Genomic DNA, 14,742 nt, shown 5'->3' with positions numbered 1-14,742 from the left:
TGTGATTAAGGAGGGAACTAAGGAAGATGAAGTAGGACTGTGAGAAAGCATGATGGGGATCTGATTACAGGATAGTTAACAAGATTATGTGTTTTCTTGAGTTAATACCTGGTATTACTTTTGTATTTCAAAGGTGTGTTAACCTAGATGCAGAAGAACAATGAACAGGGTTGACTTAAGGCCTTTCCTAAAGAAGTTATGGGCCCGAGGCATGACTACCCTGTGAATTTATGATCAGATTATCCTGTGAGGCCACTTTCTGTAGAACTCCCCCCCCCTTTTTTTTTCATCCACAGGTACTATTAAATTGAATGTTGATAAAAGGGAAATTGCACCGTGAAGGGAAGATAAAAAACTTTTAGTCACAGAAATCTATTTTCTTAAGAGGGCTTATGTACTAATAGACCTTATTATACTTAATATTCAAGAAAAGTCATTGTCTTTTAAGTTTCCCCCCTCTGGAACATAGATTCAGCACAGTCTGTCTTTTCATGTCCCATTTTGGGAGCTGACAATGGTGTTAGGTATGTCTGTTCTATGAATTAGTTAGTCTCTCCTCTCCTCCGTGAACCAATGCAACAGAATTGAATTACTCTGGTCATTCTATCACAGGTTTCTCTGCAAATGCCAGCCACTGGTCTTAGAAGATTCTTTCATTTTGGACAATATCTACCAACTTAGAATTCTGATTCACAACAAAGAAATTTAAGCAAAGTAGCTGACTCAAAAATACATACGATACCTTGTTACCTGACCCTTAATTAGTTTAGAAACAAGTGAGGGAGGCTGATATTTATGCAAATAATAAAATGACATAAACACACAGAGGGAAGGAGGAAAATGATAGATATAGGTTGCCTGGGAAAATAGCCAACTTCTGCAATTGTAAATTGGAAGTAGTGTTTCCTTTAAATATCATCATGAACTTGTTTTAGAACGACTCCTCTGAAACCAAGGATGGTGGTGAGCTTAGGCAGAGTAAATATCATTTTAAAATAATGCCTCAATGATATGACCAATGCATTTTAGAAATCCTTGTAGATAGTAAACAGCAACACACCTAGACTGTCTTCTTTCTCCCTTTCCATCACACTCTCTGCTAAAGTTTCTGATTATTTTACAGTTTCCTTAGAAAAATTTTCTTTATGCATCTTTCAGATGCTGATTCTTACAAGACAAGGCATGTAGTGGATTTCCCAAAATATTTTTTTGATGAAAGTATTGAGGATGAATCCTTAATTTGGCACATATACTAATTTTGCTAACTGGGAAGATTAGTAATTTTTTTGGAAAGATTTGAGCCACAAGGAGTTAAAAGCAAAAAGTAGTAGCTAACGTGATGCTTTTTCCAGGTTATAACCAGAAGTAAAAGGCAATTTCAATCTTTGAGAAGTTTGTTTGACTGCCTCTACAACACTGGCTTTTGAATTGATTTTGGAAATCACATATCCTAAGGGTGTTTAGGATTAGTAGATTCTCCACATGAGTTTGCTCTCTATTGGGAAAAACTAAATTATTTGACCACAGGGACTTTAGGCCGCAGGTCCCAGTGAAATTGAAGGTGTAATACTTTAAAGTCAGAATCCACACAGAGAGAAGATGGAAGAAAGTTGTCCCAATCTCCTATTCCCGAGGACAAAGTACAGGTGCACTGGGGTATATACAGTACCTGGCATGTAGAAGACCCTATGGAATATTACTTTCTTCCTTCTATGGGCCAGTAAGGAAAGACTGAAATAATTAACAAAAGTGAGTTCTGAATAGAATAGAATATTTAAGGGCAGTTAATACTGACATCTCTTCTTTTTTTAAAATATATTTTATTGATTTTTTACAGAGATGAAGAGAGAGTTAGAAACATAGATGAGAAACACCGATCAGCTGCCTCCTGCACACCCCCCACTGGGGATGTGCCCGCAACCAACGTACATGCCCCTGACCGGAATGGAACTGGGGACCCCTGAGTCCGCAGGCCGACACTCTATCCACTGAGCCAAACCGGTCAGGGCTGACATCTCTTCTTATTTGATTTTAATGTTATAACTGAAATTTATGAGTACATAGTTCTGCTAGGTATGCAATTTGAAGTTTTATTTTTAAAGAGCTTACTCTTTATTTCTTAAATGTTGTCTAATTAATTTTTAAACAAATAGTGACAAAGTTACTGTGACTAAGAAGGCTTTGTGAAAAAATAAGAATAAAATGTTGAACTTTCAGAACAAACTCTGAATGGTTCATTGACTTTGTTTCACCATGGAAAAATCACTTCACGTCCCAGTGTCAGTTTACCCATCTGTGAAATGAGAAGGATAATATTTTGTTATGGGGATGTTTTCAAATTATTTTGCAAATGCAGTGGATGAAATGGTTATAAGCATCACTGCTTCCCCTCCGCCCCCCCAACGCACACTTCTTGAAAGAAGTAGACAGTATACCTACGTACTAGTTGATAGTCAAATTGTCATCTTGGATGAACTATGTGTATTTACTAACAGCTGTGTGCTTTTAATTATTTAAAGAATCCCTTCATCCCCCAGATTTCTTTATTTATGCATTAAGTCAATACCAGGGAACCCAAGCAAAGTATCTTAAAATCATTCTGAACTTCATATTTATGAGCTGCTAATCCTGTATCAGTGGTAATTATTTCTTTTTTTTTCTGTTTTTACTGATATTTTCTCTGATGTGGTTTTTCACTTCACCTCACTTCACAAGATTGATAGCTCTCCATGTTTCCCAGCTAGGGGTCACCTTTGAGCTGAAGAAAGACACATCCCACTCTGGCTCCTGTTGACTTTCAAGTCAACTATCAAATCATTTGTGCCAGACATCTCCTAACCTCAATGTAAAAACTCCACCCTAAGGATTAGAGGGACATGTCCTGAGGAGTTGCCATAGTGACTCTAAGTGGTTGGCATTGAGGAGACAAAGCTGCTGATATCAAATTTTTATACTTGATAAGCTTAATTATATAAAGTGGCCATGAACCTCTGTGCTTGTGTCATTTAGGTCTGGAAAGAAAATTTCCCCTTCAGGCTCTTCTGTATAAGAGAAGAGCCAATCAACCGGCTTCTTGGTAATAGATTCTTTATGCCAATATCTCCAGCATAACCTCAAGTGGTGCTTGTAGGAATGATAGAATCATTACAAAACTAAAGAAAAAAAGGAAATATATTTCATGGGTGTGATTAAGTCATCATAATGTTCTTACATTGTAAATTATCCTTGACTTAATGAACTACCTTGCTCATACAAGAGTGTTTTAAGCTGGCTCACAAGAAAATAAATTTTTACCCATGTTGATAATTGTTATCAGACCTGGCAGAGCACATCTTCAGATCCTCTTGCTCACCTAACATTTATGTATTATGTTTCTGTAAGCATGAATTTTGTTTTAAATATTGGAAGTGCTATTTTTAAGTAAGGTTATTACATGCATTTCTTTAATAAATAACTACACTTAGGAAGGCAGCAAACTTAATTTCTCATAATATCCAAATTGACAAGGATTATTTTAAACATTTTTTTTATTATAAAAGAAATATGTATTCGAATCATTAAAACTACAGAAAGGAACAAAGAAGAATATTATCTTGATTTCCAAGGTTAGAGTAATCACTTTAAGACTTTGATGGATATTCTACAAAATGAACACTATTTTGAAAATTACTTACAAAATACACATTTTGTATTTCTAAAAACAGCTATACACACAAGAAACCCTAGTGAAATAAGATTTTAAAAATACTTATTTTATCAAAAATTAAATCTAAAGAGAGTTCAATTCATCCAAAATAATTCCAAAGCCTGATCTTCAAAGATGACCAGTTTCAGCACTATTTACTATGATTGATGCAAGGCCAAGAGAAGTTAGTGATACTCGTATTACTATTTAAACACAAATGTTTATATGTGCCTAGGAGGAAAAGAAGGTTTTCTGGAACATGTGAGGGAACACACAGGGGTCTTAATTGTATGTCAAAACTGTTGTCATCTGATTAAGGATTTTCAATAACTTTTCTGTCCTTTTGCAATATACAGTTTTGTTGTTGTTTGGTTGGTTTAAATTTTTTCTGATTGAGAAGTTAAGTACAATGAAGCTCTTGGGAAATTAATCATTTTATAACTTTCATTTAATCAACATTTTCTTTAATTCCCTTTTAGGCAGCCAAGGGCAGTTTCCACTAACACAGAATGTAACAGTTGTTGAAGGAGGAACTGCAATTTTGACCTGCAGGGTTGATCAAAATGATAACACCTCCCTCCAGTGGTCAAATCCAGCTCAACAGACTCTGTACTTCGATGACAAGAAAGGTGAATACATTTTCTTTTCAATGTTTTAATCATATTCTGAAATGTCCTCATTATAATGAATTTATTTCTGAGATGATTCAAATTATTCCTTTTGATTACCAAACTGCTGCTGCTTGTATTTAAACATGTTAAATATTAAATGCTTTAGTTTGCAAGTCATAAACACTAAAGATAACTTATGCCAACTTTTTAATAATATAAACAGTTCTAATTCTGTTTCAAAAATAGCTTTATGCTCTCTCTTAACAATCACCTTCTATCCAGATACCATATTCTTTTGGTTTTGTAGCTGCATTGCGTATAGATTGATGATTTTTTCCTCACTTCTGGCATTGTGATATGCTATTTTTATTACCTTCACTTTTTTTTCTGGAGGTGTTTGTCGCAGTTTTTTCAAATCAAGTGATCTTTGTTGCTTTCCTAAGAGTGAAGTTCATTAGTTAAAAAATTAAGTAAATAAGTAAGAAGTCACACAGAGATTTAACAATCTGTTTTTGCTTTTAGTATTAATTGAATACAAGTATTATAAACAAATATCATATATATATATATATATATATACACCAATATATAAGAATATATCAATTTTAAGGAAAACTCTCACTTGCCCAATCATATAAAACATGTTTTTAAGAATACAGACTTTTAAGGATGTTCATGGATCAATTAAATATATAGTTGCACTATTGAATTTATCAATTTGATTATATGCCCATATTTAAACTAATATAAAACATATTAATTTAGAAAACTTATTTTTTCCACCCTTGCATTTAATGAAATAATTTTACTTAGAAGCACTTTTTTGAAAGTGTAGATACTATCAATGACAAGTTTGTCCCAAGCAACAACTAGTATAAATTTTTATATCATTACAACAGTCTTCATTGTTTATTCATCCAGCAGGAGTATAATAATTATATCCATCATGTAGAAACTAATTGTACAGTGTTTTTAAGAAGATATTTAAGAGACATTTTTGCACTGACATCTGAATCTGTGAGGTCAAATCCTCAGGCACAAAAACAAAATCTATACAAACTGTCTTTGCCTCCTCTTTCGTGATTCTATATGTTATCCTGAATAGAATGGCTAGCACTAGAATTGATTCAGGATATTTCAAGCTAATGCATCTTTCCTGTAGCAAATAGAGAACAACTTGTAAAGCAAGATTTGCAAAGGCTTGGAAATAAGGCAGCTCTCTTTTCTGAAGGATAATTATGGCGAGAAAAGCCATTATGTTATATTTGCAATATTTAGTAATAAATTCCTGCATCTTACTGCTATAAAAATATAATGATACACCTGACTGGATGAATTGCTGAAGTATGTACTTGCTTTATTTCATTTCTCCTACTCTAATTGCTAGATAGCTTAGACTTAGGTTGAACAAAGCTAGTGTGTGTGTGTGTGTGTGTGTGTGTGTGTGTGTGTGTTTATATGTTTGTAAAATAGCAGGTTTCTGTCTTCAGTATTGACTTTTTCTAACTTTATTATGGTTCCAATTGTCAGTTGCAACACAATAGCAGAAAGTTTTGAATAAATAAACCCTTTCATGAATGGCCACCTAGCATGTCTACACTCTCACAATAACTTGGTTCAATTCCTATGCGATGTCTTAGTGGAAGGGATCTTGGACAATGACATACATCAATGCAAGAGTTTGAAAATAAAAACATTTCTTAAAGATTCCATGTCAGAGTTTACCCCACACTCTTTTGTTCTCTGCATTTAACTGCCGAACCTCAATCCTAAGGATTATCTTGAGCAAATAAACTTGCTATGATGTGCCAGAGCAGAAGTGGATAAGCTAAGCATGGATCCATGTGACTAGAATGTCCCATATGTGCTGTGCAAGTGACAACTGCTCAGAACAATAGAAAAAATAGCAGGTTGCCTGTGTCGCTGATTGCACTAACTCCTCCTACAGGTGGCTGCTCCTGTTAAATACTTCATTTGTGGCTCTGTTCTTATTTCTGTCTCCACTGATGTTGCCAGTTGTTCTTGGGAGCTTTCAAGATAAATTGTATGCGGTATTCTAGTGCTTTAATTGTGTTTCAAATGATTATAAAATGCAGCTGAGGTTGAGAAGCTTTGGGTTAAGCAAATCAATTCTCATAAGGGTTCTGTATCCCTAAGCTTAGATTTCTGTGCGGACATAGGTTACTGAGAAGAAAGGAAGGGAGGGAGACAGGGGGGGAGGAAGGAAGGAGAGATGCTGCCCGGAAGAACAGAGCAAGTGCTTCTCATTAACATCACTGCTGCCAGTATGAGATCTAAGAGGCATTCTGCTACCTGGAGACGCAGGCTCTGAGGATCCTAGCTGGGGGGGTTGAACAAAAAACTCAGGATGGCAGACACTGGCCCAATTAGAACTGGAAAAGTCTTTCTTGTTTACTTGGAATTAATAGCCAAAGAAAGGTATGCTGTGAATGGGCTGTTGATGATCAGGTAAATAAGTATTAAGCTGAGCCCCTTCCCTATGAATCTCTTTCACAGAAGTTAAATATGACGACTCACATTGACACCCCACCAAATTAGATGTTCTGCTTGTTGTACCACAATTGCATTTTTAACAATTTCCCAATCTACTGTGGAATCTCTTTACGAGGGAGGGAGATAGGTGTCCAGGGGAGAGTTGGCTAAATATCGCTGTATTTCTCTCTCAGGCAAAATATGGAGGAGGTCAGAGATTTCGGGCTTTTGCTACCTTGAGCACATTTAACATGATCAGTTGCTTTTGCCATTTACAAATGAAGAAATTAAGGATCAAATTTGTCCGGACATTCAGCTAAGGCCTGGTAATAACAGGATTTGAATCCAGGTGTGGCCTCTGTGTTCGTTGTAAATGCCCCTAAGAACAAAGGCGTCTGGGCACCAGGTCACTTTACATATAACCCAAGCGGCCTGTGCCACTGTTCTTGGCAGCCGCCTTTTGGTTGGGGAGCAGCTTTGCCTTTCAAACACTTAAAGGCCCACCTAGACCAAGACAGGGAAGACAATAGTCAGCACACCCAGCGGAGCTCTTGGTGATGATGGCATGCTCGGTATCTGTGCAGAATGATTCTGTAGCCAGCAGCCATGTGTAGATATTTAAGTTAATTAAAATGCAATAAAGTTACACATTTAGTTTCTTGATCACACCAGCCACATTTCAAGCACTCAGTAGCAACATGTGGGTAGCGGTTACTATTTTGGAAAACACTCTTCTGGATGCTGATTCACTCTTGAGATGCCATGCAGCCTTGGCTGGTGGAATGCCCGTTTTCTAACTGAGAAAGCCCTAGGTCATCATAAAAACGTGTATCAGATATTCAATAAGTAAAATGTCGCTGTTTAAATTGCACAGCTTTAATGGGAACATTGTAGCACAGGAGACAGGGAGTCATAACTGACTTCTAATTCTGCCTCTGACACCAACTAGCAGAGTAATAAAATGGGCACATTGACTCCCCACCAAATTAGATGTTCTGGTGGTTATACCAGAACTGCATTTTTAACAATTTCCCTATCCATTGTGTGTGCACTGAACACCAGAAATAATCAACCTATAAAGTAGATATTTAATTACAATTCCATTTTATTTCTGTGTAATTTCTTTATGAAGCTTTTTCTATAACAACCTGCAAGTGTAAATGGAAAATAAAAATCAAGAGGAAAATTTGCAAGTCCTTATGGGTCAGAGGGACCTAGAACATATGCAGCTAAGGCAACATTCACTTTTTATGGCCCTCTTTTCTCTACAAATCTTACTACATCTTTTATAAAATGTAACGAAGCATTTGAAATAGAGTGGGTAGAGAAAGACAGAGTAGGGACTAGAGGTCATTGAAACACCACACAAATGCGGTGTGGTATTTGGCAATAGAATTGTAAAAAATCAATTAGGTCATTGCCTCTGTTTCTCTGCAGGTGTGGAAGAAACAACTGAAGTGTACAATCTTATCACTTAATGCTCAGGAAAGTACACTTCAGTTCCTTCCTGTTATTGACAAAGAATATTTTGGACAAACATCCCCAGTCTATGCATTCAATAGACACATCTCTGTGTGATTGTATTTTTTTATATAAAAATGTAAACTACACTACTTTTTAAAATGATGTTTCTCTTTACAGTATTTTTGCTTTTTTGAAGAATCCTCACAAATTATCTGAAGGAAATTTTATTTCTGAAGGAACAAAATTAAAATATTATTAAGGGCATGCATAGCTCAAAATTGCTAGTGTTAATTATTCTGCTGATAATTTTACACTAGTACTGGGGACAATGGGAGAGGAAAAACATGAATAAACAGTCCTAGAACAAGGAGTGATAAAGAGAAGAAAAATGAGATTAACCTGAAATAGAAGTACAGGCTCTCCTGGCTGCACGCCAACCAATGCCACCTGACTGTGCCCGTCCACACAGCTGGTTTCCATCAATTTGACAGGCTTAACCATATTAAAGATCAACTCAGTAAAAAGCAGGCATTAATATTACCTTTATCCTTGCTTTCTTACAAAATTCAGACATCATGTATAACTTAAAGACCTTAAATTAGTGACAAGTTACAGTTATATAATGCTCTACACTTTCTAAGTAACTCTCAACATGTATATCTTTTCTCATTGGATTCACACCAACCGTTTAGGGTAGACATTCCCATTTTCTATAAGAAATACTAGAAGTTTTCAGATTTGAATAACTGAGTAGTAAATGAGAAAATAATTATGATACCTCAGTTTTCTTATAAGCCTAATTAACTTCGAGCTATGTCACTTCAAAAAAAAAAGATATTTTTATTGATTTCATAGAGAAAGGGAGAGGAAGAAAGAGATAGAAACAACAATGATGAGAGAAAATCATTGATCAGATGCCTCCTGTACACCCTCTGCCTCTGGGGATTGAGCCCGCAACCCAAGCATGTTCCCAGAACAGGAATCAAACCATGACCTCCTGGTTCATATTTTGATGGTCAACCACTGAGCCACAGAAGCCATGCTATGTCATTGTGATAAGGATTTAATTTTATTACTTTTTTTTTTTTTACTTTTTCTGTGAAAATTATTACATGTATTAGGTCTTTATTCCAAAATCACTTTCTCCTTGATGAATCTTCTGAACACATCTCATATTTTAATCGCATCATAGAACAATACTTTTATATGTTTTAGCAGATTTCCTATAAGTACACATATTAAATGAGTATGAATGAGGTTCCCATTAAGAAACAAATGAGACACGTGAGTTAATGAAGAATGAGCACATAGTTATAATTATGGGAAACAGTCAAGATGATGCAACACCCAGGGGCTAGCAACTGTAGGAACCATTGGACCCTCAAGCCTGAAAGGGTGACAGCTATGGCTGTGAGAGAAGACTCCTAGTTAGAAGCTGTGGAAACATGGAAATTGACTTCTCTTTTTTCCCACTCTGATCTCTTGTCAATGCCTTCCATGGGCTGAGTACAAATGAAAATCCTAGGTTAAGTTATCATGGGGCAATTTACTCTCCATGGACAGGGAAGAAAATAGATCTGGAAGGATCAGCAGAAAATAACCAGCACAACTTACCATATATAAAAGATATTTCTCCCAATCCAATTTTCAGAAGAGATATTTATTGAATACCATGTATTATTCTGTGCTTACAGCTAGTTTTACTTGGTTCCATTTTGGAAGAAATAAGTTGCAACAATGCAGACCTTTCCAAACATATTAATTTATCAATATCCCTAAAATTATACAATTATATATATATATATATATATATATATATATATATATATATATATATAGAGAGAGAGAGAGAGAGAGAGAGAGAGAGAGAGAGAGAGTCTTCTTTATCCTATATAATAAAGAGGTAATATGCAAATTGACCATCATGCCTTCACACAAGATGGCTGTCCCCATGTGAGCACAAGAAGGCCACCACAAGATGGCCAGCAGGGGAGGGCAGTTGGGGGTGACCAGGCCTGAAGGTGAGGGCAGTTGGGGGCAATTGGGCCTGTAGGGGAGGGCAGTTAGGGGCGATCAGGCCAGCATGGGAGCAGTTAGGCATCCATTAGGCTGGCAGGGGAGTGGTTAGGGGGTGAGCAGGCCAGCAGGCAGACGAGCGGTTGCAGCAGTCCCAGGTTGTGAAAGGGATGTCCAACTGCCGGTTTAGGCCTGATCCTTGTGGACATCCCCTGAAGGGTCCCAGATTGGAGAGGGTACAGGCTGGGCTGAGGGACACCCGCTCCCAGTGCACAAATTTTGTGTACCAGACCTCTAGTATGTGTGTGTGTGTGTGTGTGTGTGTGTGTGCGTGTGCAAGTGTTAGCTTGTAGATTTCCTAAAGAAATAAGTTACCTATCATTTAAGTTGTGAATGACAAAACTCTTATTGGAAATTCTTATTAAATATACCAGTAAGTAAAATCTTGAGTTGTACGTTATATAATTACTACCTTTATCTCTTTATGCCAGTGTAGCTTGAATATAGCAATTTCAGGAAAAACATAATCATATACATTGTAAATTTTGTTATTTATATGGTAGGTTAAGCTACAACAGATCAGGATTTGGAACTTTAATTCTGAAAGATAGATATATATATATATATATATATATATATATATATATATATATATATATATATATATCCTTCATATATATATGATTTTTTTAGCAAATTTTAATTTTTGTACATTTAGTATACTTTTATACTTGGTATTATATTTTAGATAAATTAGATTTCACTAATATTACTACTTTGTATAATATTTTTTGTACAGTTTGTATTTACAAGTAAAGGTGAAATTTACTAAAAATATAAGGGTACCTCTGTGAAAATGACCGAGTTTCTGAATTAAGTCCTCATTGCTATTCATTAACTGTTAGCAAAATCCTCCAAAGGGAAAATTATTTCTAAACACTGAAATATTATATTCCACCTCCTGATGATTCATTTATGTACTTATTCATTCACTCAATCGACATTTGCTGACTATTTCTTGTATGATAAGCACTGTACCAGGTTGTTTGCAGTTTTGTGGTGTCCATTCCATGCTTAATAGAGCTACTTAAAAGAAACATTGTTATTAAAATCAGATTTTCTTTATCTTCTAGTCATGCATGATTTGGGACACATGTTTTATAAGTCCATTTGTATGTCAGTGAGACATACAGAGTGGCCCAGCTGGTGTGGCTCGGTGGTTGAGCATGGACCCATGAATCAGGAGTTCATAGTTTGATTCCTGGTCAGAGCACATGCCTGGGTTGCAGGCTCGATCCCCAGTATGGGACGTGCAGGAGGCAGCCTATCAATGATTCTCTGTCATCATTGGTATTTCTATCTCTCTCTCCTTCTTTCTTCCTCTCTCTCTCTGAGATCAATAAAAACATATTTTTTTAAAGATATACAGAGTGAGCACATAACCAGCAATTACTGCAATGAATTATTGCGAGCACATAAGCCACCTGGGGAACAACGGTAGAAAGGATATCACCACCGCTGTGCCATCTACTTCCATCTCCCAAAACAGTATGTTATGAAAGCAAGCAATAACCAGGTTCTGGGAAATGCCTCAATATTGTTTGTAATATTTAATATTCTCCAATTTGGGAGTAAAGTTATTAAAGTAAGCAGGCTTAACTAAGAATTCTTAATCTATAAATATCTAAACACATTGGATATGTAACATATTTCCAAGTTACAATTTCAGTTCAGTTTCTTGAATATATATGAAATACTAGAGGCCCGGTGCACGAAATTAGTGCACTGGGGGGTGGGGTTCCCTCAGCCCAGCCTGCTCCTCTCACAGTCCAGGAGCCCTCAGTGGATGTCCTACTGACAGACACAGTCTAGCAGCAGAGGCTTGGAGCAGGCGTCCCGTGTGTGTGTGTGTGTGTGTGTGTGTGTGTGTGTGTGTGTCTGCTGGGGCCTGCCCCCCAGCCATGCCACATAGGCTCCAAGCAGTTGCCGTGTGTGTGTCCAGTGGTGGTCTGCTCCCAGCCACATTGGAAGCTCAGAGTAGGCGCTGTGTGTGTGTGTCTGCTGGGGGCCTGCCCCCAGCCACACCTTGGAGGCTTGGAGCAGGCACCCCTCTCTGTTGATCTCTCAGGCTCCTGGCCTCCACTGCAATTTGTATTCTCCCTTGAGCTATGGCCAGGGTGGGGTGCCCTTTCCTGTGGGATCGCCAGGGTTTCCCAGGGACAGGCGCACAGGGGGGGCTGGCTGCAGGCCACCCTATCCTGCTGTGGGATTGCATCAGCAATCCCATGGACAGGCAGGTGCACATAGGGGCTGGATGCAGGCTGCCCTATCCTGCTGTGGGATCGCATCAGCAATTTCATGGGCAGGCAGGTGCACACAGGGGCTGGCTCCAGGCCACCCTTTCCTGCTCTGCGATCGCCACGGTGATCCCACGTGCAGGCACACACGGAGGCTGGCTGCAGGCCCCCCTTTCCTGCTCTGTGATCGCCGCTGCAACCCAGGGGCAGGCGCACACAGGGGCTGGCTTCAGACCGCCCTTTCCTGCTCTGTGATCACCACAGTGATCCCACATGCAGGCACACACGGAGGCTGGCTGCAGGCCCCCCTTTCCTGCTGTGGGATCTCCGGTTGCTCATCCCTGGCAGGGGCGGCCAGGGAAGAGGCAGGCGCCTGCCTCTTCCCTGCAACCCTCTGGCTTCTCCAATCACTGGCAGGGGGGCGCACAAAGGCAGCCGGTTCTCTGATCCAGGGCCAGGGGCAGTGCCTCCCGGCTCTTGCCTGCCGCCTGTGTTTCCAATCACCATCCTTCCCCTATGGCCTCCCATCATTGCGCCCATGTATGCAAATTAACCACCATCTTTGTTGGCTGTTAACCGCCATCTTTGTTGGCAGTTAATTTGCATATCACCCTGATTAGCCAATGGGAAGGGTAGCGAAGTTATGGTTAATTACCATGTTTGTCTATTATTAGATAGGATTGCCATATTTCAGGAATTATGTTGGGCATTGGCACTACTAAAATAAACAAGAAGTGGATTTTGCCCTCAAGTAGCATGTTTTCATATATCATCTATATTTCCGAATGGTGGAGGGGATGAAGAGGAAATAATTTGGGCAAGCATTCTACAGGTAGATAACTGTAATTGTACTTCTTACATATAAGCCTCATTAAAGAGGATGCAAAATACCCAAAATAATTGGTAAATGTGTCCTCTATGAGCCTTTGAAAAATAATCTGACTTAAAAATATGCATGACTGAAAACATAAATTTTGGATTAAATTGATTTATTTAAATAAACAATTATAAATAAATCACTATTTGTCAGCTATGAGAAGCAACAACGTATTGCACAGGAGCCTGATTTCCTACTGACATACTGATATGGTCTCTAAGGTGAACAGCCTATTTCAACATTTAAAGTAAGTTTCAAAGTAACATTATCATTGAAGTTCCTTAGTAAGTGTAAGAAAACCTTTAACAGTATCAAAAAATATTGCCCATAAGCTATCAATTTAATTCTATTTGTAATTACATAATTTTGATTCATATTAATTTACTTCTATTTTAGATAAAACATGGTGTTTGATGTTTTACTATTTAATTTTAATGATTTTATCTATTCTGTGTGTTTCATAGTAATTTATACCAGACTTGGAGCAAATGATATTGCCACCAATGGTGAATCTATAGTGTAGAAATGGTAGTAATTCTTGAGTTTGCAGCTTTTGAATTTAAGAACTGACTTAGCCCTAGGGCTTAGTCCTAGGACTTAGCCCTAGAACACGACTATTCTACTCACAAACTTAGACTTCACTGCATTCCTCAGTTCTAGTTTCAAAATAATAGGAGGGAGAAATAGATTGGTTAAGGGCTAGGTGCCTCTCCTGTGCTTGAGGTGGAACCAGGCATGTGTGGCCCGTGAGTGAGCCAGTCCCTGTAATTCACATCTTCTACCTTCAATAAAGGTCCCACTCTATAGGTTTGGTGTATAGCGTCTATACATCCCTTGACAGAATACTTTTTATGAAAATAACTTTAGCATAAAGTACAAAATGAATGAGAAACCTCTATTTTAAATATTATTACTTAAATATCCCTAATAAATACAGGCTTTTTTTTTTAATTGCAAGGACTATTAGTTTTATAAGTAAACTTGAAAATATTGGTCCAAGTACCAAAAGTAAAAATTAAAATACAGTTATTCATTAAAGACCAAACTAATTAAAAAGCTACTAGATTATGAATTTATTGTAATTAAAATGTTAATGAATTCAATCTACTTTTCAATTTATTCATTTTGTTTTCTTAAATTATTTTGTGTATTTCTAATATTTATAAATACTGAGTGTTTTTCCTCTTCCGTGCTTTTTCAGGCAGCATTTCTCTATCCTTGTAGCAAAATATTACAGTTAAGAAATACATTTTCCTAATACATATTTTAATTTATTGTTTTATACTATGTGGACTGAAG

The 14,742-nt window shown here is 37.4% G+C and overlaps 1 protein-coding gene across 2 annotated transcripts in view; it reads left to right on the top strand.

Moving 5' to 3' along the window:
• The window catches only part of CADM2 (cell adhesion molecule 2), a 1,236,504-nt gene that overhangs the window by 946,655 nt on the left and 275,107 nt on the right, over positions 1 to 14,742 (top strand). For both annotated transcript variants that reach the window (XM_059688077.1, XM_059688076.1), the window contains exon 3: positions 4,165 to 4,314. In XM_059688077.1, the coding sequence (XP_059544060.1) occupies positions 4,165 to 4,314 (150 nt within the window). The remainder of the gene's footprint in view (positions 1 to 4,164; positions 4,315 to 14,742) is intronic.

This window comes from Myotis daubentonii, chromosome 3 (genome assembly GCF_963259705.1).
Source record: "Myotis daubentonii chromosome 3, mMyoDau2.1, whole genome shotgun sequence".
NCBI lineage: Eukaryota > Metazoa > Chordata > Mammalia > Chiroptera > Vespertilionidae > Myotis > Myotis daubentonii.
This window is presented reverse-complemented; position numbering and strand designations above follow the sequence as displayed.